The 24,420-nt window shown below is 46.9% G+C and overlaps 1 protein-coding gene across 10 annotated transcripts in view; it reads right to left on the reverse strand.

The window, feature by feature from the left end:
* The window catches only part of GRIN1 (glutamate ionotropic receptor NMDA type subunit 1), a 130,677-nt gene that overhangs the window by 65,990 nt on the left and 40,267 nt on the right, over positions 1-24,420 (reverse strand). For 8 of the 10 annotated variants that reach the window (XM_075324518.1, XM_075324515.1, XM_075324521.1 and 5 more), the window contains exons 4-11: positions 23,052-23,114; positions 22,039-22,139; positions 7,812-7,933; positions 7,499-7,673; positions 3,506-3,650; positions 3,131-3,214; positions 2,045-2,180; positions 1,836-1,963 (exon numbers count right to left, since the gene is read on the reverse strand). In XM_075324518.1, the coding sequence (XP_075180633.1) occupies positions 1,836-1,963; positions 2,045-2,180; positions 3,131-3,214; positions 3,506-3,650; positions 7,499-7,673; positions 7,812-7,933; positions 22,039-22,139; positions 23,052-23,114 (954 nt within the window). The remainder of the gene's footprint in view (positions 1-1,835; positions 1,964-2,044; positions 2,181-3,130; positions 3,215-3,505; positions 3,651-7,498; positions 7,674-7,811; positions 7,934-22,038; positions 22,140-23,051; positions 23,115-24,420) is intronic. The other 2 variants (XM_075324520.1, XM_075324517.1) reach the window with 1 other exon arrangement.

Below are 24,420 nucleotides of genomic sequence, written 5' to 3' on the forward strand. Positions count from 1 at the left end.
GCCTGCAGCTTCTAGCACCTCTGCAACCTGTCTGAGGTCTCCAGGACATCTCCTGTCTACCTGCGGCTTCTAGCACCTCTGCAGCCTGTCTGAGGTCTCCAGGACGTCTCTTGTATGCCTGCGGCTTCTAGCACCTCTGCAACCTGACTGAGGTCTCCAGGACGTCTCTTGTATGCCTGCGACTTCTAGCACCTCTGCAACCTGTCTGAGGTCTCCAGGACATCTTTTGTATGCCTACGGCTTCTAGCACCTCTGCAACCTGTCTGAGGTCTCCAGGACCTCTCTTGTCTGCCTGCGGCGTTTAGCACCTCTGCAACCTGACTGAGGTTTCCAGTATGTCTCTTGTCTGCCTGTGACTTCTTGTAACCTCTGAAAACCTATCATATCATCAGGACATCTCCTCTCTGCTTGCGGCTTTTAGTACCTCTGCAACCTGTCTGAGGTCTCCAGGACATCTCCTGTCTACCTGCAGCTTCTAGCACCTCTGCAACCTGTCTGAGGTCTCCAGGACATGTCTTGTATGCCTGCGGCTTCTAGCACCTCTGCAGCCTGTCTGAGGTCTCCAGGACGTCTCCTGTCTGCTTGCAGCTTCTAGCACCTCTGCAGCCTGTCTGAGGTCTCCAGGACGTCTCTTGTATGCCTGCGGCTTCTAGCACCTCTGCAACCTGACTGAGGTCTCCAGTACGTCTCTTGTATGCCTGCGGCTTCTAGCACCTCTGCAACCTGACTGAGGTCTCCAGGACATCTCTTGTATGCCTGCGACTTTTAGCACCTCTGCAACCTGTCTGAGGTCTCCAGGACATCTTTTGTATGCCTACGGCTTCTAGCACCTCTGCAACCTGTCTGAGGTTTCCAGGACCTCTCTTGTCTGCCTGCGGCGTTTAGCACCTCTGCAACCTGACTGAGGTTTCCAGTATGTCTCTTGTCTGCCTGTGACTTCTTGTAACCTCTGAAAACCTATCATATCATCAGGACATCTCCTCTCTGCTTGTGGCTTTTAGTACCTCTGCAACCTGTCTGAGGTCTCCAAGACGTCTCCTGTCTGCTTGCGGCTTTTAGTACCTCTGCAACCTTTCTGCTGTTTCCAAGACATCTCCTGTCTGCTTGCGGCTTTTAGTACCTCTGCAACCTTTCTGCTGTTTCCAAGACGTCTCCTGTCTGCTTGCGGCTTTTAGTACCTCTGCAACCTGTCTGAGGTCTCCAGGACGTCTCCTGTCTGCTTGCGGCTTTTGTTACCTCTGCAACCTTTCTGCTGTTTCCAAGACATCTCCTGTCTGCTTGCAGCTTCTGATACCTCTGCAATCTGTCTGCAGATTCCAGTTTCTCAGCTACTCTTCTGCCTGAGGCTTTCAGAAACGGTCTCCCCTTTGCTGCACCGTTGCCCACCTGGACCTTGGGCTTAAAGAATCTGCCCACCCTGTGAGAGCCTTAACAGGTACATTGACTATCATTGCAACTCATTCAACCAGGGGTCCATACAGGTCCTAATACTTTACTTAAGGGTGCCCCTAAGGGAAGGTCATCTTACAGTTGTATGTGGGTCTCTGTATACCCCACTTTTGACTTGATAAGTGTAGAATATGACTTTAAAAAAGAAGTGGCATGGTCATATGGGATTAAAGAGGTGTTTATGGCATGATCTAGGCCCTTGGTGTTACCGATCATGGGCCTCCTTCCTAACATTTTTGGTAAAGAAAATTTTAAAAGTCTTAATTTAATTTTGGGGCAAATTTTAATAAGCCTCTCCCCATTCATGACTCAATTTCATTGGCTAGAATGGGGAATATATATACATTGCGGTTACTAATTGGTCTATGACTTTCATGACAACTCACCCGCTCCTGGGTACCAAATTTTCCGTCCGCCACCAGGTGAAACTCGTAATTGAAGTTCATCTCTTTGGCGAGTTTGAGTAATAAGTCGATACAGAAGCCGTAACAGCATTGGGGCACGGTGGGGCGACCTAATAAAAGGAGGACGGGGATAAGAATAGAGCATAACGATATAGAGAGAGTCCAATCCACTCCCTGTCAAAATCCTCTACCTGGAATGGTGTCATTGGGTCCTAAACATGGCACCTTTTTGATCAGGTCCCCAGTTATGGCATATTCTTCCTTACAGGACCCGTCCGGCAAAGCCGGCTTCACATACACAAAGGGTTCCTGATGAATGGTCACTATCTGTGGGGAAAAGCAGTAAAAAAAATGGCATAAATACAGTGTATAAATTTTAACTGGAGTCCCTCGAAGATGTAAACCACTCATTTTTGGACATAATAAACATAATTAACCGTAATAGTAATTTGCCGCCCTGGCAAAACCAGGGTGTCACAGAGGTCTGCATACATCTTTATGGTGCAGAGCTCACTCTCCCTTGGGGAGTTTCCCACACCAATACACACTGGCCAATCAGGCCCCACTCGCCCCCTCCTCAGAAAAACGGGAGGGGGAGAGAGGAGCTTAGAAAGAGCAGAGTGTAGTTTCAGTCAGTCTGCAGGAGGAGAATGGTCTGGAAGCAGCCCCTGTGTGTGGCTAGGAGAAGTGGCAGTGAGGGCCTCAGGAATAGGCCAGCCGCTTCCTGTGTACGGAGCAGACACAGACACCAGGCAGGAGAAAAACACCCGAATTACACACCCATCCTCACAGCAGCCGTGGGCACCAGTTACCAGCAACTTGGTTAATTCTGGGACTCGTGTCAGTTATTGCCTTATACTGTGAGTACTCCTGCACCACCCGGTCCAAGCCGTGGACTGCACCCGTTACTCCCCAATCCATCACACCGGGGTCCCGGGACATCAACACCCTACCCGTGGAGGGAAATCACCACCTTGCTGCCCATTACCATCCCCGGGATCCTGTGACCGGCAGCGTCGGTGCTCCATTACCTCACCGCACAGCACGGGTGGCGTCACGGAACATAGATTACCAAATCTCCCCTGTATATAATGCACCTTTTGTTGTGGTGCCTGGGATCACAGACCGGGTCACGCCACCGTGATACCTTCAAAAGCGACCCCTTGGCCCGGTTCTGAGTACCCCCTATCCCTGGGCGACACAGTAATTTTTTTTTTTTTCTACAGCTCAGTGACGTTGCGATTGGAAAATTAACCAACAAAAATAAGAACTTTTACCTTCAAATTCGTTGACATTTTGTAACCTTGCGGTTTCTCTGTTTCACCACCCGGCCAAATTATTTTTCTATCATTCTGCATAATCTAAAAAAAAAATAAAAAAAAATATAAAAATTAACTCAATCAACTAAAGTCCCATTGGACAGTGCAACAAAAAGGTATTGGCATCTTATTTGGGAAGTATAAAGGAAAAATCACTGAAAACTGAAAAGCAAAAATTTACAACAAAGACATTTTTTCATGACAATATAATAGAATAAAAGGAAAATAAAAAAAAGAGAAAATAAATAAGTAAAATTATCGATGAAAAATAAATCAAACAGATTTTTCGTATTTATATATTTTTGCCAAATGCCCCCCATTGCCCCGACTCACATGGCTGCCGTTGAATATACCGACTTGGACGAGTTTCCGGTTCTGCAGGTTCATGATGCTGTAATTAGCAAATTTCCTATCTCCATCCTCGTTAAACTCTACCCGTCCCGTTACTCCCTCGGGATACTTGGAAGACATGAGCACCCTATAGCGACAGAGCATAGAATGGATATCTATTGGCCCAAGCCACAAACACTTCAGCATGGTGACTTCTGCAACAACCCAACGACATTAGGTTTTCTGCTTTTCACACATGAGCTTCTTACGCGAGTGAGCCTGCCATACTCCTGTATCCTCGTGACAATACTTCCTGGCTACGTTTAACCAAGGGGGAATGTGACGCCCTGGCCTATCAGGTCGTCACAGGGTATTGTGCAATCTGCCCTTCTGCACAGTATCCACATCCTCCTTGGTTACGGATTCCTGTTCTTTGGTGTTGCTAAGATCAGAGCCAGTCAAAACCCTAGGAACACTTTGCACCACACCCACCAGACACACCATTGGGGGGCCTGAAGGGAATAGGGCCACCCACTTGGGGGGTTGGTAGAGGGGAAGTGAGAAGTGTCAGTTGAAAGGAGGGAAGTGAAGTGTGAAAGGGAGGAGAGAGAGGTCAGGAGCTGGGCTCCTTGTAGAATACTAGGTGGCAGACGTTGGTCTGGGCCTGGTAGGAGCTGGAACCCCGGTCGCAGGGGATCGTGTCAAGGGGCACGGATCTACCGAGGAGGGTAGCCGGTGGCCTTGAGCCATCTCCGGGCAGGGGCCATAGCACGACGGGGTACATGGACCCTAGGCCGGGAAGTAGCTTCAAGCGTCCTGGTAATTTACCGGACGGGGGTGAAGTCTTCAAGTTTCATCCCTCACCCGCTCCAAAATCGGGGTACTAGCGCACCGATGGGATAGGACTTTCCCAACACAGTCCAGAAAATCCCAAGCGTGAACCCTGAGAGCAAGCTCACTCCGTTAGCCATATGGGTGCGCGGGACCCGACTAGTTCTACACTACAGGGTCCAAGTAGTGAAGAAAGTGCCACGGGAAAGGTCACAGGCTAACAAGCAACACCAAGGGCACGGATCCAAGCGTGCTCTCTCCTTGCTGCAGCGGTGCTCAGAGTTCTGGTTTACAAGCTGTCGGTGTCAGTACTCTTGGACTGAGTGAGTACGCAGAAACCCTTTCCTCCCCAACGGCACCCCTTCACTACCATCACCGGGCCCCGAGGTAAACCCCCCTACCCACGGAGGGATTAAACACCTTGCTGCCATACCACCGCCACCGGGTGCTCCCAACAGCAGCGGTGGTACACCATCTTACCACGCACCGTGGGTGGCGTCACGAACTTCCAATCCACCTGTACATATCAACCCCCCTTTTCAATTCGAGTGTCCGCGCGACCCCCAACACCCGGGTCCGGAGACACCTCGAGCCACCGCGGTTCCGGATCCAAGCGGCTCGGCCGCTGACACGGGTGCGGTACATGTGCGGGGGGATGCTAGGGTCATCACACATGTTGTCTGGTACTATGGGGGCAAAATACTGTTTTTGGAGAGCACTGTAGGGGCATTATATTGTGTAAAGGGCACCATACAGTTTGTGGTGTACTATGGGGGCATCATATTGTGTGTTGGGTAACTCTGTGGGGGCATTATATTGTGTGGGGGACACTGAGGGCATCATAATGTTTGTCAGGGGGCACTGGGGATATCATACTTGTTGGCTGGCACTGTGGGGGCAACATACTATATTTTTTGGGGCATTATATTTTGTGACTGGCACCATACAGTTTGTGGTTTACTATAGGAGCATCATACTGTGTGGAGTGACAATGTGTGTGTTTTATATCATGTGTGGGGATAACGAGGGCATCATAATGTGTGTCTGGGGGGTACTGGGGACATCATACTTGTTGTTTCTTACTGTGGGGGCACCATACAGTTTGTGATGTACTATGGGGGCATCATACTGTGTGTGGGGCACTGTGAGGGTTGATAAAGGGGCTATATGTGTGCATACTGTGTGTAGGGTCCTCTGTAAGGGCATCATACTGCATGGAGGCCATAGAAGAGGTATCTGTGTGATCACTGGAGACACTATTTCTACAGTCATATGAAAAAGTTTGGGCACCCCTATTAATGTTAACCTTTTTTCTTTATAACAATTTGGGTTTTGCTATTTCAGTTTCATATATCTAATAACTGATGGACTGAGGAATATTTCTGGATTGAAATGAGGTTTATTTTACTAACAGAAAATGTGCAATCCGCATTTAAGCAAAATTTGACTGGTGCAAAAGTATGGGCACCTCAACATAAAAGTGACATTAATATTTTGTAGATCCTCCTTTTGCAGAAATCACAGCCTCTAGTCGCTTCCTGTAGCTTTTAATGAGTTCCTGGATCCTGGATGAAGGTAGATTTGACCATTCCTGTTTACAAAACAATTCCAGTTCAGTTAAGTTTGATGGTCGCCGAGCATGGACAGCCGCTTCACATCATCCCACAGATGTTCAATGATATTCAGGTCTGGGGACTGGGATGGCCATTCCAGAACATTGTAATTGTTCCTCTGCATGAATGCCTGAGTAGATTTGGAGCGGTGTTTTGGATCATTGTCTTGCTGAAATATCCATCCCCTGCGTAACTTCAACTTCGTCACTGATTCTTGCACATTATTGTCAAGAATCTGCTGATACTGAGTTGAATCCATGCGACCCTCAACTTTAACAAGGTTCCCGGTGCCGGCATTGGCCACACAGCCCCAAAGCATGATGGAACCTCCACCAAATTGTACTGTGGGTAGCAAGTGCTTTTCTTGGAATGCCGTGTTTTTTTGCCTCCATGCATAACGCCTTTTTGTATGACCAAACAACTCAATCTTTGTTTCATCAGTCCACAGGACCTTCTTCCAAAATGTAACTGGCTTGTCCAAATGTGCTTTTGCATAGCTCAGGCGACTCTGTTTGTGGCGTGCTTGCAGAAACGGCTTCTTTCGCATCACTCTCCCATACAGCTTCTCCTTGTGCAACGTGCGCTGTATTGTTGATCGATGCACAGTGACACCATCTGCAGCAAGATGATGCTGCAGGTCTTTGGAGGTGGCCTGTGGATTGTTCTTGATTGTTCTCACCATTCTTCTTCTCTGCCTTTCTGATATTTTTCTTGGCCGGCCACTTCTGGGCTTAACAAGAACTGTACCTGTGTTCTTCCATTTCCTTACCATGTTCCTCACAGTGGAAACTGACAATTTAAATCTCTGAGACAACTTTTTGTACCTTCCCCTGAACAACTATGCTGAATAATCTTTGTTTTCAGATCATTTGAGAGTTGTTTTGAGGAGCCCATGATGCCACTCTTCATAGGAGATTCAAATAGGAGAACAACTTGCAAGTGGCCACCTTAAATACCTTTTCTCATGATTGGATACACCTGCCTATGAAGTGCAAAGCTCAATGAGGTCACAAAACCAATTTAGTGCTTTAGTAAATCAGTAAAAAGTAGTTAGGAGTGTTCAAACCAAGAAATTGATAAGGGTGCCCATACTTTTGCACTAGTCAAATTTTGTTTAAATGCGGATTGCACATTTTCTGTTAGTACAATAAACCTCATTTCAATCCAGAAATATTACTGAGTCCATCAGTTATTAGATATAAGAAACTGAAATAGCTGTTGCAAAAACCCAAATTGTTATTAAGAAAAAAGGTTAACATTAATAGGGGTGCCCAAACTTTTTCATATGACTGTATATGAGCATGCAAAAAGGGCTCATAGGGTTAGTTATTTGGTCTAGCTCTTCCCTGTTCTCCAGAGTTGGGGGATGTTGAAGCTGATATCAGTGGTATTTGGAGCCACAGATCCAAAGGGTGAACAAGGACAGGAAGTGTTATCATGGGAACACAGGAGGCACTGATACCCTGCTCACTATTATATTGGTGTGTCAGCGTGTAAGGAGCAGGTCCTTCCTCCTCCCCTTCGCCTACGACCACAGTACATATATAAGCACCTCTTAAAAAGTGGCCCTGTTTTCCATATATTGGTATTCCCAACACAACCTCTCGGCGGATCAGTTATATTTTCCTTTTCAAACAAATCATGGATCGCCTGAGCCGCGATCATAACTGCGTCACTGATATGAGCCGACTCGTTTTTCCCATTGATCAGCTGGAGACCAATGACTCCTGGGTAAAGAAGAGACAAATCGTTAGGGGTCGACCCTCGCCCAGTGATCCAATAACGTCGGTCCTCGCCCATAATAACAACCAATTCCCTAAATTGTTAATAAATATAATAAAATCCGAGTAAGCTCGTTGCATTACCGTCAGGAGCGTATCGCAGGGCACTTCCTGAGATCTCCCGTTCACCCACCAACCAGACATAGCCGGGCCCGGTCATTTCTAGGACCGCTGCTGTTTTATATACGGTGCTGGCATCATCCTCGCTAAAAAGGAGAGTAAAAAGGAAGGCAAAAGATAAAAAGAGCATATAAAAGACATCAGAGGAGTGCGGCGCCAAGTGGCATTGACCCACCGCAGATTCTACCATGGAGTGTTCCGGTCTCGTTCATTGACCGCCATTAGTTATGCTACAAGTCTCAGCCTGAAGAAGACTTACATGATATACTAAGACACCAAGAGAAATACCGAAATGGATAAAGGGTGCCAGGGATAGTTACATAATAACATGTACCAATACCAATACTCATCTGTAGTCTATGCCTGGTGGATGTAGGTAGACCAATAACACTAGTCAACAGCAAAATTGGTTCAGACATGAAAACAGTTAAGCTCAACTAATTTTGGGGTGCTGAAAACGAAAATGATGCTTAAATTTTAAAATTGCCTCTAGTTTTTATGATACAGGGGTGCGTCGATATTTCTCACAGCCTTTGATACAACGCTAGGCAAGGAATACATCATCAGCCTTGCGCCATCAGTTTTGCACCATCCAACTGACTAATGGAATGCTTCATCAATATTGCATCATGTCCAAATGACTCAATGAATTGAGTCACCCGTATTTCATCATCTCTAAATGACCAATGGTAGATGCCAAAGAAAGAAAGATGTTGCAATCCTAATTAAACGTCACACGGTCACGCAGCATTTTCAGTGGGCGACTGATATCATTCATCATATATCATTTCTGCTATATCTGTGGTGAAGGTGACTTTTGAGTCACAAAAGCGAAACTTGACTCGTGGTTAAGAAAGCCTGCAACCTGTATTTTGGGTGCAAAATAGGGGATCAGGACAATGATCAGGATCAGTGCCTCTGTGGCGCCCCTGAGGCTTCAGTCGCCACAGAGGTACTGCACCTCAGCCAGAGGTGTAGTATCCCATTCCCGGGTAAGGAGGGGGTCACAAATCGGTATACACAAAACACAGACACTCTCATTAGCAACACTCCACTGGACCGTGGTTAGGGTAGGTTGCACCTTTGATGCGCCATTGGAACGCACAGTCCGAGCCAGGCTGGGGGTGGAGTCTAGTCAGTGGGAGCAGACTATAGAACGTGAGCAGTCGAGAAGGAGCAGTGGAGGAGTAAAGATCTGTGGTTTGGAGCTGCAGCCGCTCGCTCCAGCCACAAGATGAAAAGGGTCCTAGAGCCCACAGGAAGTGTTCGAGACTCCAATGGCCTCGTTCCACAGATGACATACCGGAGTGGAGGGACTTGGCCGCAGAACAGGACCGGCTCCTCAATTAGTGGAGAACTTCAAGACTCAGCTAGCTAACCGGAGGCTGAGGTTACTTCAAGTGCCGAAGCCAAATCTAGACACATCCAGTGAAAAGGTGACCACATAGGCCCAAGGGATAGAGCTTCAAGCCACCCAACAGGGTCCGCAGACACCGGCTTGTGGCTCTGTGTGTGCATGTGCGGGACGGGCGGGAGAGGTCAGCGCAGGAAGACGACCAGGAAAGTAGCACAGAAGGGTGTACCTCCGAACTACCCGGGATCGGCTAGAGCCCATCACAGCAGGACTCAGGAGTCAGGACCCCGAAGGCAGCATTTGTCTAGACGTGCTCAACTGGAACTCTTAACTGTGAGTAAAGACCTTGTGACTGCATCCCTGTTTCGTCCGGTTATTCCATGCACCTCCAGTAACGAGTTCCCCCAGGCCCTGGTGGGGCGTGTCACCTCTGTGGTGACTTAAAGGTGGTTACCCTCGTGCTTGGTCTCCAGGTTGGTTATGTCGCGGGCGGAGGAGGGGACGCCGCGCTCTCCCACTGCTGCTCGGGTCCGGCTGCCGCGGCTGCTGCGGCCTGCCGCTGCTCGGTGGCTCGAGCGGTGGGCCGGATCCTGGGGACTCTAGCGGCGCTCCTCGCCCGTGAGTGAAAGGGGGTTGTTGGGTGTGGGGATGGTTTATTGTCCGTGACGCCACCCACGGTTGTGGTGATTTGTAGCACCACCGCTGCTCAATATGGGGATCCCGGGAGTGGTGATGCGGAGCAGCCAGGTGTTGTGTTGCCCCTCCGTGGGTAGGGGTTGGTGATCCCGGGGCCCAGTGATGGTGTTGAATGTGCAGGGCCTGGTGGGCGCAGGGACGCGGGGGCAGCGCTGTGCCTTGCGGCACTGTGGTACTCACTCAGCCTGAGACGTTGACACAGTTTTACGGTAAACCACACGGCTGGAAAGACGGTTCCCACGGATGGCTGCACTTGCTCTCCCAGTAGGTAACGGTGATGTCCCTTTGACCTGCACCTAGTGTTTCTGTGTTGGTAGCGATGGGTTCCCACCGGTAACCCGCTCCTCGGCTTGGATATGAGCCGGAGGAGCCCTACTTTGCCCGCAGACGCTGGCCCTGAGGAGCTGGTGCCCTGGCGGTGGCGGTGTTCCTCCTTAATGGTTGGACTTTTGCCTTCAGTCGGGACTTGGTTGTTGGGGGATCGACGTCCCCTTCACTGACGGATTTGGCAAATTATGGCGACTCCTAGCCTTGCCGGGGTCCGAGAGGCCCCTGCCCTGGTGCTGACTGTCCTTCGTATACTGCTCCAGACCGCCGGGCCACTACCCGTCCGCGGTCCTTCCAGCAACCTCCGAGCAGTCCCCCTCCAGACGATCACCGCTATTGCTGACCTGTCCTGCACTTAGCTGGACTAACTTCAGGTCTTTCTACGCTCACTTTTGCTCCTTTTCTTCTTTGCTCCACTACCACTTCACTTTCATTTCACTTAGACTCTGTTGTTTACTCCTTCACTCCCCTAGCTTAACTCATGTTTACTCCTTTCTGTCCCTAGCTGGACTGCTGGTTCTTCCCGCCTCCAGAGCTGTGTACTCCTCGGTGGGCGGAGCCAACCGCCTGGCCCACCCCCTGGTGTGAACATCAGCCCCTGGAGGAAGGCAACAAGGATTTTGGTAGCTTTGGTGTTCCTAACTGGGATGTAGGGTGTGGTGGTGTAATGACCTGTGACCCCTGGCTTGCCCAGGGCGTCACAGTTACACAAAGTACTGTTGTTTCCTATGTGAATGGGACAATCGAGCAAGACAAGAACACGACAAGAAAAGAGACTGGCCCCTCAGAAATGCGCAGCCGGGGACTAAAAATGTTCTTGATCCAGCACTTGTCGAACCACAGAAAATTCTGTTACCTCCATTGCATATCAAGTTGGGTCTCATGAGGACCTTCGTAAAGGCAATGGACAAAAATGCAGAAGCATTGAAGTACCTCGTTTGTAAATTTCCAGGGTTGAGTGAAGCAAAGATAAAGGAAGGAGTCTTCATTGATCCACAAATTCGTTTGCTTCTGCAAGATGAGGAGTTTCACCGCTTACTGCGTGGCAAGGAAAAGGCTGCATGGGTGGCATGCCAGTTAGTGGTAACAAATTTCCTTGGAAACACCAAGTCAGACAACTATAAAGAGCTGGTGGAAAATCTTATTCAGCCGTATCATAATCTTGGCTGCAACATGTTATTAAAGATTCATCTCTTGCATTCGTGACGCGCCCACGGGGGTCTATGGAGTTACTCGTCACCGGGCCGGTATCGGTTTGGGTTATCACAGTGGTCTGGCCCGATTCTGTGACCCCGGCGGTGTCAATAAAGATGGGGACGATGGGAGTAGTTATTTGTGACTGCCTGGGGCAGATGGTGACGCAGCTCGGGTATTGTAGCTCTCCACAGGTAGAGCTAGGCCCCAGGGAGGATGGTGTGAGTAGTAGTCGCCTATGGCGCAGGGGCTCGATGATGAGAGCGCCTGCAATGATGGGATGACACAGAGGGTGCAGTTCAAGTTATTTTACTCACTGAAGTCACACCGCCTTTGGAGTGCCGTGTCCCACTGTGATGGGCTCCAGATCCCGGAAAGTTCAGAGGTCAAGGCCGCTCTTTCCTTCTGTGTGTCCTTTCCAGTGGTCTTCCCTCCACCCCAGCTCCTGGACCGTGGAACAGGTCACGAGTGCCTGCTGCACTCCCTACGAACCCTGGGATCCCCCTTCTTCCTAAGAACCCGGGTTGAGCCTCCAGCTCTAGACTAAGGGCCCCTTTCTGTGCTGTCTCTTCCGACGTCTCTTCCTGAGTCTCACCTGGTGCTTGCTGCGCCTGGAGCTAACTGAATGCTGTATGAGATGGCTCCTCACTTCCCCTTGTGTCTCTCGCTCCTGGTCCTGGGACAAATTCCTCCAGCCTCCCGTCCCCAGGACCTCTCTCCTGCAGCTCTGCTTCCTTCTGCCTCCTCAGACTGTCTGCGTGTGTGTCTGGTGACTCACCACTTCCCTCTCTCTTTATGCCGCTTGCCCCTCCTCCTCAGGTTCTTGAACTAGTCAGCAGAAGGTCCACTACATTAGTGATGGCCACCTTACAATGTCTCTACCTTAGCCCAGTCCCAGTGAGAAGGCATCTAACTGTGTGTTGTGGTGGTTTTACCGGTGATGACCTCCTCCGTATCCGAGATGAATACTGCACCCCGGATGAGGTGCAGTACCTTCTGGCGCCTGAAGCCTCAGGGGTGCCACATTCGCATCTCGACTTCATTGCATAGTGAGTGACAAGTATGGTGAGCGATTTCAATTGCGACTATCGAAAAAATATATCAGGGTTATTGGAACCCTTCGATACGTGCAGATTACTCTTAGACAATCACCAGAGATATAATCCAATGCTTCAATACAAGAGACAAGTAAAAAGGAGCCGAATATCCAGTGACTAAGGACATATTATGTACTGTGCAATAACGTATATTAATTGTTAAAATTATAATTGTTCAAAGTGCTTAGACATGTGAATTAATTAATTATATAGTAGATTTAAATACACTTGAGTTTCCTGTGAATACATCTAATAAAATTTGTTTCACAATACATGTGCAGTTTTATATTTGTAATAACTACATATTATAATTATTTATTAATTTACGTAACAGTAAAACGCAAACTCTTTGATTTCATGGAAACTAGAGCCAAATAACAGTTTTCCTTATCATATTTGAATTCAGCACCTCAAAATCATCAAGAAATGGCTAATTTGATTTTTGAACCACCTACCGTAATCAGCCAACTGAAAGTAGCGACATTGTCGTGTTTTCATGGGTTAAAGCCCCCATACGCATTGGACTAATGTTGGCTGAACTCGCCGATATCTACCGATTCGGCCAACACTCTAAGGTATACACCAGCCAACCAGGGAACGTCACACCAGCCAACTGGTCATTGAAGGAGATGTCGATCGGCCATATTTTATATTCTGCATTGAAGTGGAGACTTTCTAATTTAATTAATTAAATTAGATTAAAAGGGTTGAACAAAAATAAGCCTCCTCATTTCAGGGGCTCAAAAGTCATTGGACAAATTAACTTTACCATAAATAAAATATTTATTTGTAATCCTTTGTAGAGAATCCTTTGCAGGCACTGACCACTGAAGTCTTTCCACCATGGATGTCTCCATCGCTGATTTCCTCCTGTGTGAGGCTTTGCCAGATTTTACTGCGGTGACCAGTGTTTTCTTGTTTCTGGCTCTTTCTGCCTTAAGTTTTGTTTTCATCTGAAATGCAGCTCGATGGGGTGAGATCTGGGGATGATTCGGCCATTGCAGGATATTCCACTTCTTTGCTTTCACAGGATGCTTTGGGTCATTGTCCATCTGTTTTGTGAAGCACCATACAATCATGGCAGAATTTGGTTGAATTTGAGTACTTCTGTACACTTAAGAATTCATCCGGCTGCTTCTGTCTTCAGTCCCATCATCAATAACCACTAGTGCCCCAGGGCTATTGCTAGCCCTCCATGTCCGGCCAGCACACCGCCTCTGCCATGTGTTACAGAGGACGTGTTGTGCTCGGGATCAGGAGCCGCTCCAAGCCTTCTCCAGACTTTCTTCTTCCATCATTCTGGTACAGGTCGATCGTAGTCTCCTCTCTCTTCTGCTGCTTTTCCAGAACTGGGCGGCTTCTCTAGATGTTTTTTGGCAGAGTCTAATCCGGCCTTTCTATTTTCAAGCTGATTAATAGTTTCCATCTTGTGGTGACCCCTCTGTATTTGCATCTTGTGGTGACTCCTCTGTATTTGCACCTTGTGGTGACTCCTCTGTATTTGCACCTTGTGGTGACTCCTCTGTATTTGCACCTTGTGGTGACTCCTCTGTATTTGCACCTTGTGGTGACTCCTCTGTATTTGCTCCTTGTGGTGACCCCTCTGTATTTGCACCTTGTGGTGACTCCTCTGTATTTGCCCCTTGTGGTGACCCCTCTGTATTTGCCCATTGTGGTGACCCCTCTGTATTTGCTCTTTGTGGTGACCCCTCTGTATTTGATCCTTGTGGTGACTCCTCTGTATTTGCTCCTTGTGGTGACTCCTCTGTATTTGCACCTTGTGGTGACTCCTCTGTATTTGATCCTTGTGGTGACCCCTCTGTATTTGCCCCTTGTGGTGACCCCTCTGTATTTGCACCTTGTGGTGACCCCTCTGTATTTGCTCCTTGTGGTGACCCCTCTGTATTTGCTCCTTGTGGTGACCCCTCTGTATTTGCCCCTTGTGGTGACCCCTCTGTATTTGCTCCTTGTGGTGACCCCTCTGTATTTGAGCTCATGAAGTCTTCTCTTTATGGTGGACTTAGATCTTGAAACACCGACTTCCCGGAGAGTGGTCTTCACTTGGATGGATTTTCTGAAGGTTTTTCTTCCCCATGGAAAGGATTCTGTGATTATCCACCACTGGTGTCTTCTGGGGACGTTCAGGCTTTTTTGCGTTTCCAAACCTTCCAGCACATTTTTTTTTATTATTATTGCAGAATGTCCCTAACTCCTATCTCTCCGATGAGTTTCTTCTTTTTTTTAATAATGGTTGGTTTCTCTTCCATTGAGAGCTCCTTTGACCGCATGTTATGAATTCACAGTAAAAGCTTCTAAATGCAAATGCCGCTCATGGAATCAGCTCCAGACCTTTTACCTGCTTACTTGATGATTGCTTAATAAGGGAATAGCTCATGCAGCTCATTAAAGAGTTTTTGAGATAATTATCCAATTACTTTTGGTCCCTTGAAAAAGAGGCAGCTACATATTAAAGAGCTGTAATTCCTAAACCCCTCTTCCAGCTAGGATGTGAAGACCTCAAATTAAAGCTGAGAGTTGGCACTTTAACCCGATATTGGTTATATACACCGATGAGCAACGAGTAGCATTTTAGCTGTTTATCAAAACATATTTAAGACACAGTTACACCGACAAGCAAAAGGGTAACAATGTTTTGCACTTTTGACTTTCAGGCTCTATATCTCTTCATCCTTTACAGCTTTGAGCGTGAGATGACCTTAATTTCATAGACAATCATCTTGGTTATCTCATACATAAATGTGGCTTGCAGCTATTTACCATATGATTAGTTATGCAACTTCTTGTCATGTCACTGCATTGTTACTGTTTTGCTCCTAAAAATCTATATTTTAATTTTTATTATTTTGTAAATCCACCTTTGCCTTTAAACACTGCCTGAATCCTTCTGGCTTCTTTATCAAATTCAAGCATGTCTCAGCTGATACCTGATCCCAGGTCTCTTCTGCACAATCTCAATGTTTGTGTATACTGATCAGGTGTCTTCTCCACGTTCCCAGTGTTGGTGTATACTGGTCAGGTTTCTTCTACATGTTCCCAGTGTTGGTGTATACTGGTCAGGTCTCTTCTCCACGTTCCCAGTGTTGGTGTATACTGGTCAGGTTTCTTCTACATGTTCCCAGTGTTGGTGTATACTGGTCACGTGTCTTCTCCACGTTCCCAGTGTTGGTGTATACTGGTCAGGTCTGTTCTACATGTTCCCAATGTTGGTGTATACTGGTCAGGTGTCTTCTCCACGTTCCCAGTGTTGGTGTATACTGGTCAGGTTTCTTCTACATGTTCCCAGTGTTGGTGTATACTGGTCAGGTCTCTTCTACATGTTCCCAATGTTGGTGTATACTGGTCAGGTGTCTTCTCCACGTTCCCAGTGTTGGTGTATACTGGTCAGGTCTCTTCTCCATGTTCCCAGTGTTGCTGTATACTGGTCAGGTCTCTTCTCCATGTTCCCAGTGTTGGTGTATACTGGTCAGGTCTCTTCTCCATGTTCCCAGTGTTGGTGTATACTGGTCAGGTCTCTTCTCCACGGTCCCAGTGTTGGTGTATGCTGGTCAGGTCTCTTCTCCATGTTCCCAGTGTTGGTGTATACTGGTCAGGTCTCTTCTCCACATTCCCAGTGTTGGTGTGTACTGGTCAGGTCTCTTCTCCACGTTCCCAGTGTTGGTGTATACTGGTCAGGTCTCTTCTCCATGTTCCCAGTGTTGGTGTATACTGGTCAGGTCTCTTCTCCACATTCCCAGTGTTGGTGTGTACTGGTCAGGTGTCTTCTCCACGTTCCCAGTGTTGGTGTATACTGGTCAGGTCTCTTCTCCACATTCCCAGTGTTGGTGTGTACTGGTCAGGTCTCTTCTCCACGTTCCCAGTGTTGGTGTATACTGGTCAGGTCTCTTCTCCATGTTCCCAGTGTTGGTGTATACTGGTCAGGTCTCTTCTCCACATTCCCAATGTTGGTGTATACTGGTCAGGTGTCTTCTCCACGTTCCCAGTGTTGGTGTATACTGGTCAGGTTTCTTCTACATGTTCCCAGTGTTGGTGTATACTGGTCAGGTCTCTTCTACATGTTCCCAATGTTGGTGTATACTGGTCAGGTGTCTTCTCCACGTTCCCAGTGTTGGTGTATACTGGTCAGGTCTCTTCTCCATGTTCCCAGTGTTGGTGTATACTGGTCAGGTCTCTTCTCCATGTTCCCAGTGTTGGTGTATACTGGTCAGGTCTCTTCTCCATGTTCCCAGTGTTGGTGTATACTGGTCAGGTCTCTTCTCCACGGTCCCAGTGTTGGTGTATGCTGGTCAGGTCTCTTCTCCATGTTCCCAGTGTTGGTGTATACTGGTCAGGTCTCTTCTCCACATTCCCAGTGTTGGTGTGTACTGGTCAGGTCTCTTCTCCACGTTCCCAGTGTTGGTGTATACTGGTCAGGTCTCTTCTCCATGTTCCCAGTGTTGGTGTATACTGGTCAGGTCTCTTCTCCACATTCCCAGTGTTGGTGTGTACTGGTCAGGTCTCTTCTCCACGTTCCCAGTGTTGGTGTATACTGGTCAGGTCTCTTCTCCACATTCCCAGTGTTGGTGTGTACTGGTCAGGTCTCTTCTCCACGTTCCCAGTGTTGGTGTATACTGGTCAGGTCTCTTTTCCACGTTCCCAGTGTTGGTGTATACTGGTCAGGTCTCTTCTCCACGTTCCCAGTGTTGGTGTATACTGGTCAGGTCTCTTCTCCACGTTCCCAGTGTTGGTGTATACTGGTCAGGTCTCTTCTCCACGTTCCCAGTGTTGGTGTATACTGGTCAGGTGTCTTCTCCACGTTCCCAGTGTTGGTTTATACTGGTAAGGTCTCTTCTCCACGTTCCCAGTGTTGGTGTATACTGGTCAGGTGTCTTCTCCACGTTCCCAGTGTTGGTTTATACAGGTCAGGTCTCTTCTACATGTTCCCAATGTTGGTGTATAATGGTCAGGTCTCTTCTCCACGTTCCCAGTGTTGGTGTATACTGGTCAGGTTTCTTCTCCACGTTCCCAGTGTTGGTGTATACTGGTCAGGTCTCTTCTCCACGTTCTCAGTGTTGGTGTATACTGGTCAGGTCTCTTCTCCATGTTCCCAGTGTTGGTGTATACTGGTCAGGTCTCTTCTCCATGTTCCCAGTGTTGGTGTATACTGGTTGGGTCTCTTCTCCACGTTCCCAGTGTTGGTGTATACTGGTCAGGTCTCTTTTCCACGTTCCCAGTGTTGGTGTATACTGGTCAGGTCTCTTCTCCACGTTCCCAGTGTTGGTGTATACTGGTCAGGTCTCTTCTCCACGTTCTCAGTGTTGGTGTATACTGGTCAGGTCTCTTCTCCACGTTCCCAGTGTTGGTGTATACTGGTCAGGTCTCTTCTCCACATTCCCAGTGTTGGTGTGTACTGGTCAGGTCTCTTCTCCACGTTCCCAGTGTTGGTGTATACTGGTCAGGTCTCTTCTCCACATTCCCAGTGTTGGTGTGTACTGGTCAGGTCTCTTCTCCACGTTCCCAGTGTTGGTGTATACTGGTCAGGTCTCTTTTCCACGTTCCCAGTGTTGGTGTATACTGGTCAGGTCTCTTCTCCACGTTCCCTGTGTTGGTGTATACTGGTCAGGTCTCTTCTCCACGTTCCCAGTGTTGGTGTATACTGGTCAGGTCTCTTCTCCACGTTCCCAGTGTTGGTGTATACTGGTCAGGTGTCTTCTCCACGTTCCCAGTGTTGGTTTATACTGGTCAGGTCTCTTCTCCACGTTCCCAGTGTTGGTGTATACTGGTCAGGTGTCTTCTCCACGTTCCCAGTGTTGGTGTATACTGGTCAGGTCTCTTCTCCATGTTACCAGTGTTGGTGTATACTGGTCAGGTCTCTTCTCCATGTTCCCAGTGTTGGTGTATACTGGTCAAGTTTCTTCTCCACGTTCCCAGTGTTGGTGTATACTGGTCAGGTCTCTTCTCCACGTTCTCAGTGTTGGTGTATACTGGTCAGGTCTCTTCTCCATGTTCCCAGTGTTGGTGTATACTGGTCAGGTCTCTTCTCCATGTTGCCAGTGTTGGTGTATACTGGTTGGGTCTCTTCTCCACGTTCCCAGTGTTGGTGTATACTGGTCAGGTCTCTTCTCCACGTTCCCAGTGTTGGTGTATACTGGTCAGGTCTCTTCTCCACGTTCTCAGTGTTGGTGTATACTGGTCAGGTCTCTTCTATATGTTCCCAATGTTGGTGTTTACTGGTCGGCTCACTTGGGGATGTATACAGCTTTTTCTTCAAGTCTACCCACAAGTGTTGGATTGAGTCTGGGGACTGTGGAGACAATCCAGCTCCTCTACTTAATTGACATTGACCCATTTCTTTGCCAGTCTCGGTGTATGCTATGCTATTTCTTTGCCAGTCCTGCTGGAACACTATGTCGTCCTTTTCACACCTATAGTATTCGAGTGTACGAAGTAACTCGTCTTGTAGGATCCTCACATACAGCTCAGCACTGAGACCACAACCATCCTGGTCAAGTATCCAACGCTTATGGCTGTGAAACCCCCCATATCATCAGACTTCCTCCATCAAACTTGTCAGTTCCTTCAATTTCTCAATCAGTTAGCCCCTTTTTCCCTTGTTTCTACCGAACCCATTTGCACCCATCAGAGTCGTCTATTGTCCAAATCACCCGTTTCCAGTCTTATGTCCACTTTTCTTACTCCTTTGCAAACTTGCTTCTTATGATGATACTGAGGTGGAGGTTTCTTCACCTTTTTCCAGGCCACCATTCCAGACATGTGTAACGTGTGTCGTTCATGGACGTCTGTGTACTCACTATTACGAAGCTTACAAGCCACTTCCAATGCTGTGTTGGAGACACAAGAACTGATAGACCTTGTGATGAGCCAACTGGTTGACTCTGGTATTTTACCTGGACATCACCTCTTGGCTTCTGAATGGATGGATGGACTTGATTTCTTATTTTTCCACCTGTCGTGGCCTCACATGATGCAGTTTGGCAAATTCCTTGGCCGAGAGACTGGTATCGATCTGGATGATGCTGTTTCTCTTTTCTCGGGAAATCCTGATGGCTGCTCCTCGATTTGAACCAGTGACCTTTCACTTGGAAATCAACCTAATAATACATTGAGCTATTAGGGAATGTGAGAACAGGTTGTAATTTGTAGTATACAGGAAGAAAAAGAGCAAAACAGTAACAATGCAGTGACATAACAAGAATCTGCAGGACTAACCATATGCTAAACAGCTGCTAATCACATTTATGCATGAGATAGCCAAGATAATGATTGTCTACAAAATTAAGGTCGTCTCATGCTCAGAGCTGTAGAGGATGGTGAGATAACAAAACATTGTTACCCTTTTGCTCGTCAGTGTACCTGTATCTTAAAATTGTTTTGAAAAACTGTTAAAATGTTAAAACTTGTGTAACTGTTCAAATATTTCAGGACCTAAAAATAATAATAATTAGTTATATAGCGCCAACATATTCTGCAGCACTTCACAATTCAATAGATATAAATATTATTATATTATTATATAAATCAATCAACCAACCAGAAATACTGACATTATTATTTATTACTAGCTGTAGCACTCTTTCTCTCTCTGTCACTCACTCACTCTACCTCTCTCCCACTCTCCCTCTCTCTATCTCTCTCCAGATCTCCATCTCTCTGTCTCTCTCCCACCCTCCCTCTTTCTATCTCCCACTTTCCCACTCTCCATCTCTCCCTGACTCTCCCTCACTCTCTGTCTCTCTCCCACTCTCCCACTCTCCTTCTCTCACTATCCCTCTCTTTCTCTCTGCCACTCGCCCTCTCTGTCTCTCTCCCACCCTCCCTCTTTCTCTCTCCCACTTTCCCACTCTCCCTCTCTTCCTTTCTCCCACTCTCCCTCTCTCTGTCTCTCTTCACTCTCCCTCTCTCCCTGACTCTCCCTCTCTCTGTCTCTCTTCCACTCTCCCTCTCTCCCACTCTCCCTATCTCCCACTCTCCCTCTTTCACTATCCCTCTCTTGCTCTCTGCCAATCGCCCTCTCTGTCTCTCTCCCACCCTCCCTCTTTCTCTTTCCCACTTTCCCACTCTCCCTCTCTCCCTTTCTCCCACTCCTCCTCTCTCTATCTCTCCCTGACTCTCCCTTTCTCTGTCTCTCTCCCACTCTCCCTCTCTCCAACTCACCTTCTTTCACTATCCCTCTCTTGCTCTCTGCCACTCGCCCTCTCTGTCTCTCTCCCACCTTCCCTCTTTCTCTCTCCCACTTTCCCACCCTCCCTCTCTTGCTTTCTCCCTCTTTCCCTCTCTCTCTGTCTCTCTCCCACTCTCCCTCTCTCCCACTCTCTCTGTCTCTCTCCCACTCTCCTTCTCTCACGCTCCCTCTCTTTCTCTCTGCCACTCGCCCTCTCTGTCTCTCCCTCTGTCCCACTCTCCCTTGCTCTCTGCCCCTCTCCCTCTCTGTCTCTCTCCCTTGCTTTATGCCTCTCTCCCTCTCTGTCTCTCTCCCAATCTCTGTTTCTCCCACTCTCCCTCTCTCCCTGACTCTCTCTCTCTCTCTCCCACTCTCCCTCTCTCACTATCCCTCTCTTGCTCTCTGCCACTCGCCCTCTCTGTCTCTCTCCCTTTGTCCCACTCTCCCTTGCTCTCTGTCTCTCTCCCAATCTCTGTTTCTCACACTCTGCCTCTCTCCCTGACTCTCCCTCTCTCTCTCTCTCCCTCCCACTCTCCCTCTCTCACTATCCCTCTCTTGCTCTCTGTCCCTCTCCCTGACTCTCCCTCTCTCTCTCTCTCTCCCCCACTCTCCCTCTCTCACTCTCCCTCTCTTGCTCTCTGCCCCTCTCCCTGTCTGTCTCTCTCCCACTCTCCCTCTCTCACTATCCCTCTCTTGCTCTCTCCCACTCTCCCTCTCTCACTATCCCTCTCTTGCTCTCTCCCACTCTCCCTCTCTCACTATCCCTCTCTTGCTCTCTCCCACTCTCCCTCTCTCACTATCCCTCTCTTGCTCTCTGCCCCTCGCCCTCTCTGTCTCTCTCCCTCTGTCCCACTCTCCCTTGCTCTCTGTCTCTCTCCCAATCTCCGTCTCTCCCACTGACCCTCTCACCACTGAAATCATATTAACTGACACGTCATGTCGTGCACTTTCATTGGTTACTAGTGGTTTTAGTCTCCACTCTCCACCTATGAATCGATTTTGAACCAATATTGATAAAACGATCACAAACCAATGGGAAGCCTGGAATACTATACTGGAGGTGTATAAATAAACAACAATAACAAGAAAACAACAAACTACTAAAAATGTAATAAAACAAAGAACATTTGCTAAGGACACATGAACTAGAAAAGTAAAGCATATGTTACTGATCAACAAGGAGCTTAGGACAAAATAGTAATGGCATCGTTACAATATCATAAGAATATTTTAGTGGTGAATATTCTGAAAATAACAAAAAAAAAGATATTAGAAAAGGTAAGAATTTTATTTCCTAAGCATCAATCGGTGACACGGGCCGGGGTGCGGCGGGTGCCGGCTTACCTAGCGGAGAGGATGATCACTCGGGCTTCTAGTCCTTTGGCTTCGGTCAGGAGAGCGGTCACATTTTTGGTCCCAGGTTCAAAGTGAAGAACTTTTTCTGCCTGTGATTAGTGTGAGCAAAGGGAATTAGCAGGGGTAATACATACCTTGCCGAGAGAGAGCCATGCTATCTAGGAAAAGAAGGTTACACACTCTTCTCACAAATAAAGAGAGAACTTTTTATTTGTTAAATCTATGTCCAATATTTTCTTTCATTACTTTTTCCTTTTCTTTTTCTTTATTTTTTTTTTTTTTTACCTTGCTTTCATTTTGCACTCTGCATGCAAACTGAAGTTCGCCAAGACCCAAAAAGAAAACAAAAAAAAAACGAGAAAAAAAAAAAAAAGAGACGTGCATTTTATAAGATATTAGGAGGAAAAAAAGTCTGGAAATGCAATATAAAAAAAATAAGAATCCAATGAGTGTCCTCTTCCCAAAATCAAAAAACCAAAAGAGAATATATCAGAAATGAGGAAAAATAAAGAGAAAAAAATATTTTTTTTGTTTTTTAAACACAGAATTGACCTTTGAAGAATAAAAAGTGATATTTTTTTTATTTTGTAGAATCAAATCTTCCTTAATTAAAAAAAAATTAATAATGATAAAAAAAAAACTTGCAGGTTAATTCATTGGTTCACATGCATTCCTAAGAAACTTTAGCTGCTGGAGGTGCCCACAATTGATTTTTTTTTAATATTGGTATTTTTTTTTTTTAATATTTTTTTTTTTTTTTGCTAGCCCCTCCAGCATCAAAGAATAAACAAGAGTTCACTGCAGGGGCAGGCTCAGCACTTACATTTTCCATTGTCTTGTCCAATCCATTACCGGATTGCACAAAAATAGCAGACAGTCACGGACCACCTAATTTAGGTGGGGGGCAGGGGGAGGAATTTAGATTGCATTGTTTTTGGTTTTGGGGTGTCTGTGACTTAGTTAGAACCGGTGGGCTACGTGCATTTTCCATGCATATATACCTTGGGTCCACGCTTGTTGTCATAGGAAAGTTGTTCGAGGTTTTCATAGTTCCTTTTTTTACTCTGATGAATAATGTGCACAGAGAAAATATGTAGACACAGAAGAATATTATAAACAGTTGAATATGGTGTGTAGAAAAGCAATCCAACATCCACCTCATCTCTCCACCTCTGCTAAAGGGTGATAATAACACTGGAGCTTGCAAAAAAAGAAAACAAATGATGTATGTCAGTGACTGCGGACCGCAATCGGCGCAGCTGTCGTACGCAGAGGGCCGAGGGCAACTTAAAATTTTTTAAATCTGATTTTTATGTTAAATGCAACTTTTCTTTCTAAAGCGCACCAATCACCAGTATTTTCCTATATAACCTATAGCCAGTGCTATTGTCAAGGGAGGAATTTAGGTAAAGACTGCTAATGGAGTCTTCATTCGGGATATTCAGAGACGGTGCCGTATTAGCTGTATATCAGTGCCGATATATCAATGTATAAGACAATGGACACAGACATGTTCTCTTTGAGCCAGCGTCATCAACTGAACTCGTGTATTGCAAGACACCCAATTATATAGTTTGCATCTCTAACCTTGAAGCTAGAACAAGGGAGTAAGAAGTATTTCACTCCCTATTTTCTCCCAGCACATTGTTTGTTTCTTGTACATTCTTTCTGTGTGAAAGCTACTGATAAGACTTTGCAGCTTCACATTCTGGCTTCATTATCTTTGGTTAACTACTTCATGACTATACAGCTTAGAATTATATTATGGGTCTATGCGATGGCTACATAGACAGACAGGTAATTATGCAACTACATCTACATTTTGATTATTTATATGCACAGATATTCTTATATTCTTATTACGTTTGAACAAACAAGCTATAGCTCAGGCGACCTCCACACTATACTGGCACTATCAGGCTGATTCTATACATACCTTTAGTTGTCAGCTAGGATGTATAGCTTTTGAAACCGAAGCAGGTTTGTAAAATGAGCAGCTGACGATCAGCTGATAGCTAGGGTGGGGTTTAATAGTGATTCCCCCTGCCTGTCCATCCTCCCCCTATCAGTTATTTTTGCTAATTCTATTATAGAATCGTTTTACTAAGTGACTAGAAGGACCTGTGCTGATGTCATCCCCATGTGACCAGAAGGGGTGGGGCCTCAGCCAACAGAAAAATAATGTTGCTTCCTGGTATCAGCTATGTTGGCTGAGGCCTCATCCCTTCTGGTCACATGGGTATGACATCAGCACTGGTCCTTCTAGTCACTTAGTAAAATGATTCTAGAATGGTTGTGGCTAAATCACAGTGGGTAGAAGGACCTGTGGGCATGACTGGCTTCCTTAGTGGGCATGATGGCTTGTTTGGT

The sequence above is a fragment of the Anomaloglossus baeobatrachus genome, chromosome 9, assembly GCF_048569485.1.
Source record: "Anomaloglossus baeobatrachus isolate aAnoBae1 chromosome 9, aAnoBae1.hap1, whole genome shotgun sequence".
NCBI classification, from domain to species: Eukaryota; Metazoa; Chordata; class Amphibia; order Anura; family Aromobatidae; genus Anomaloglossus; species Anomaloglossus baeobatrachus.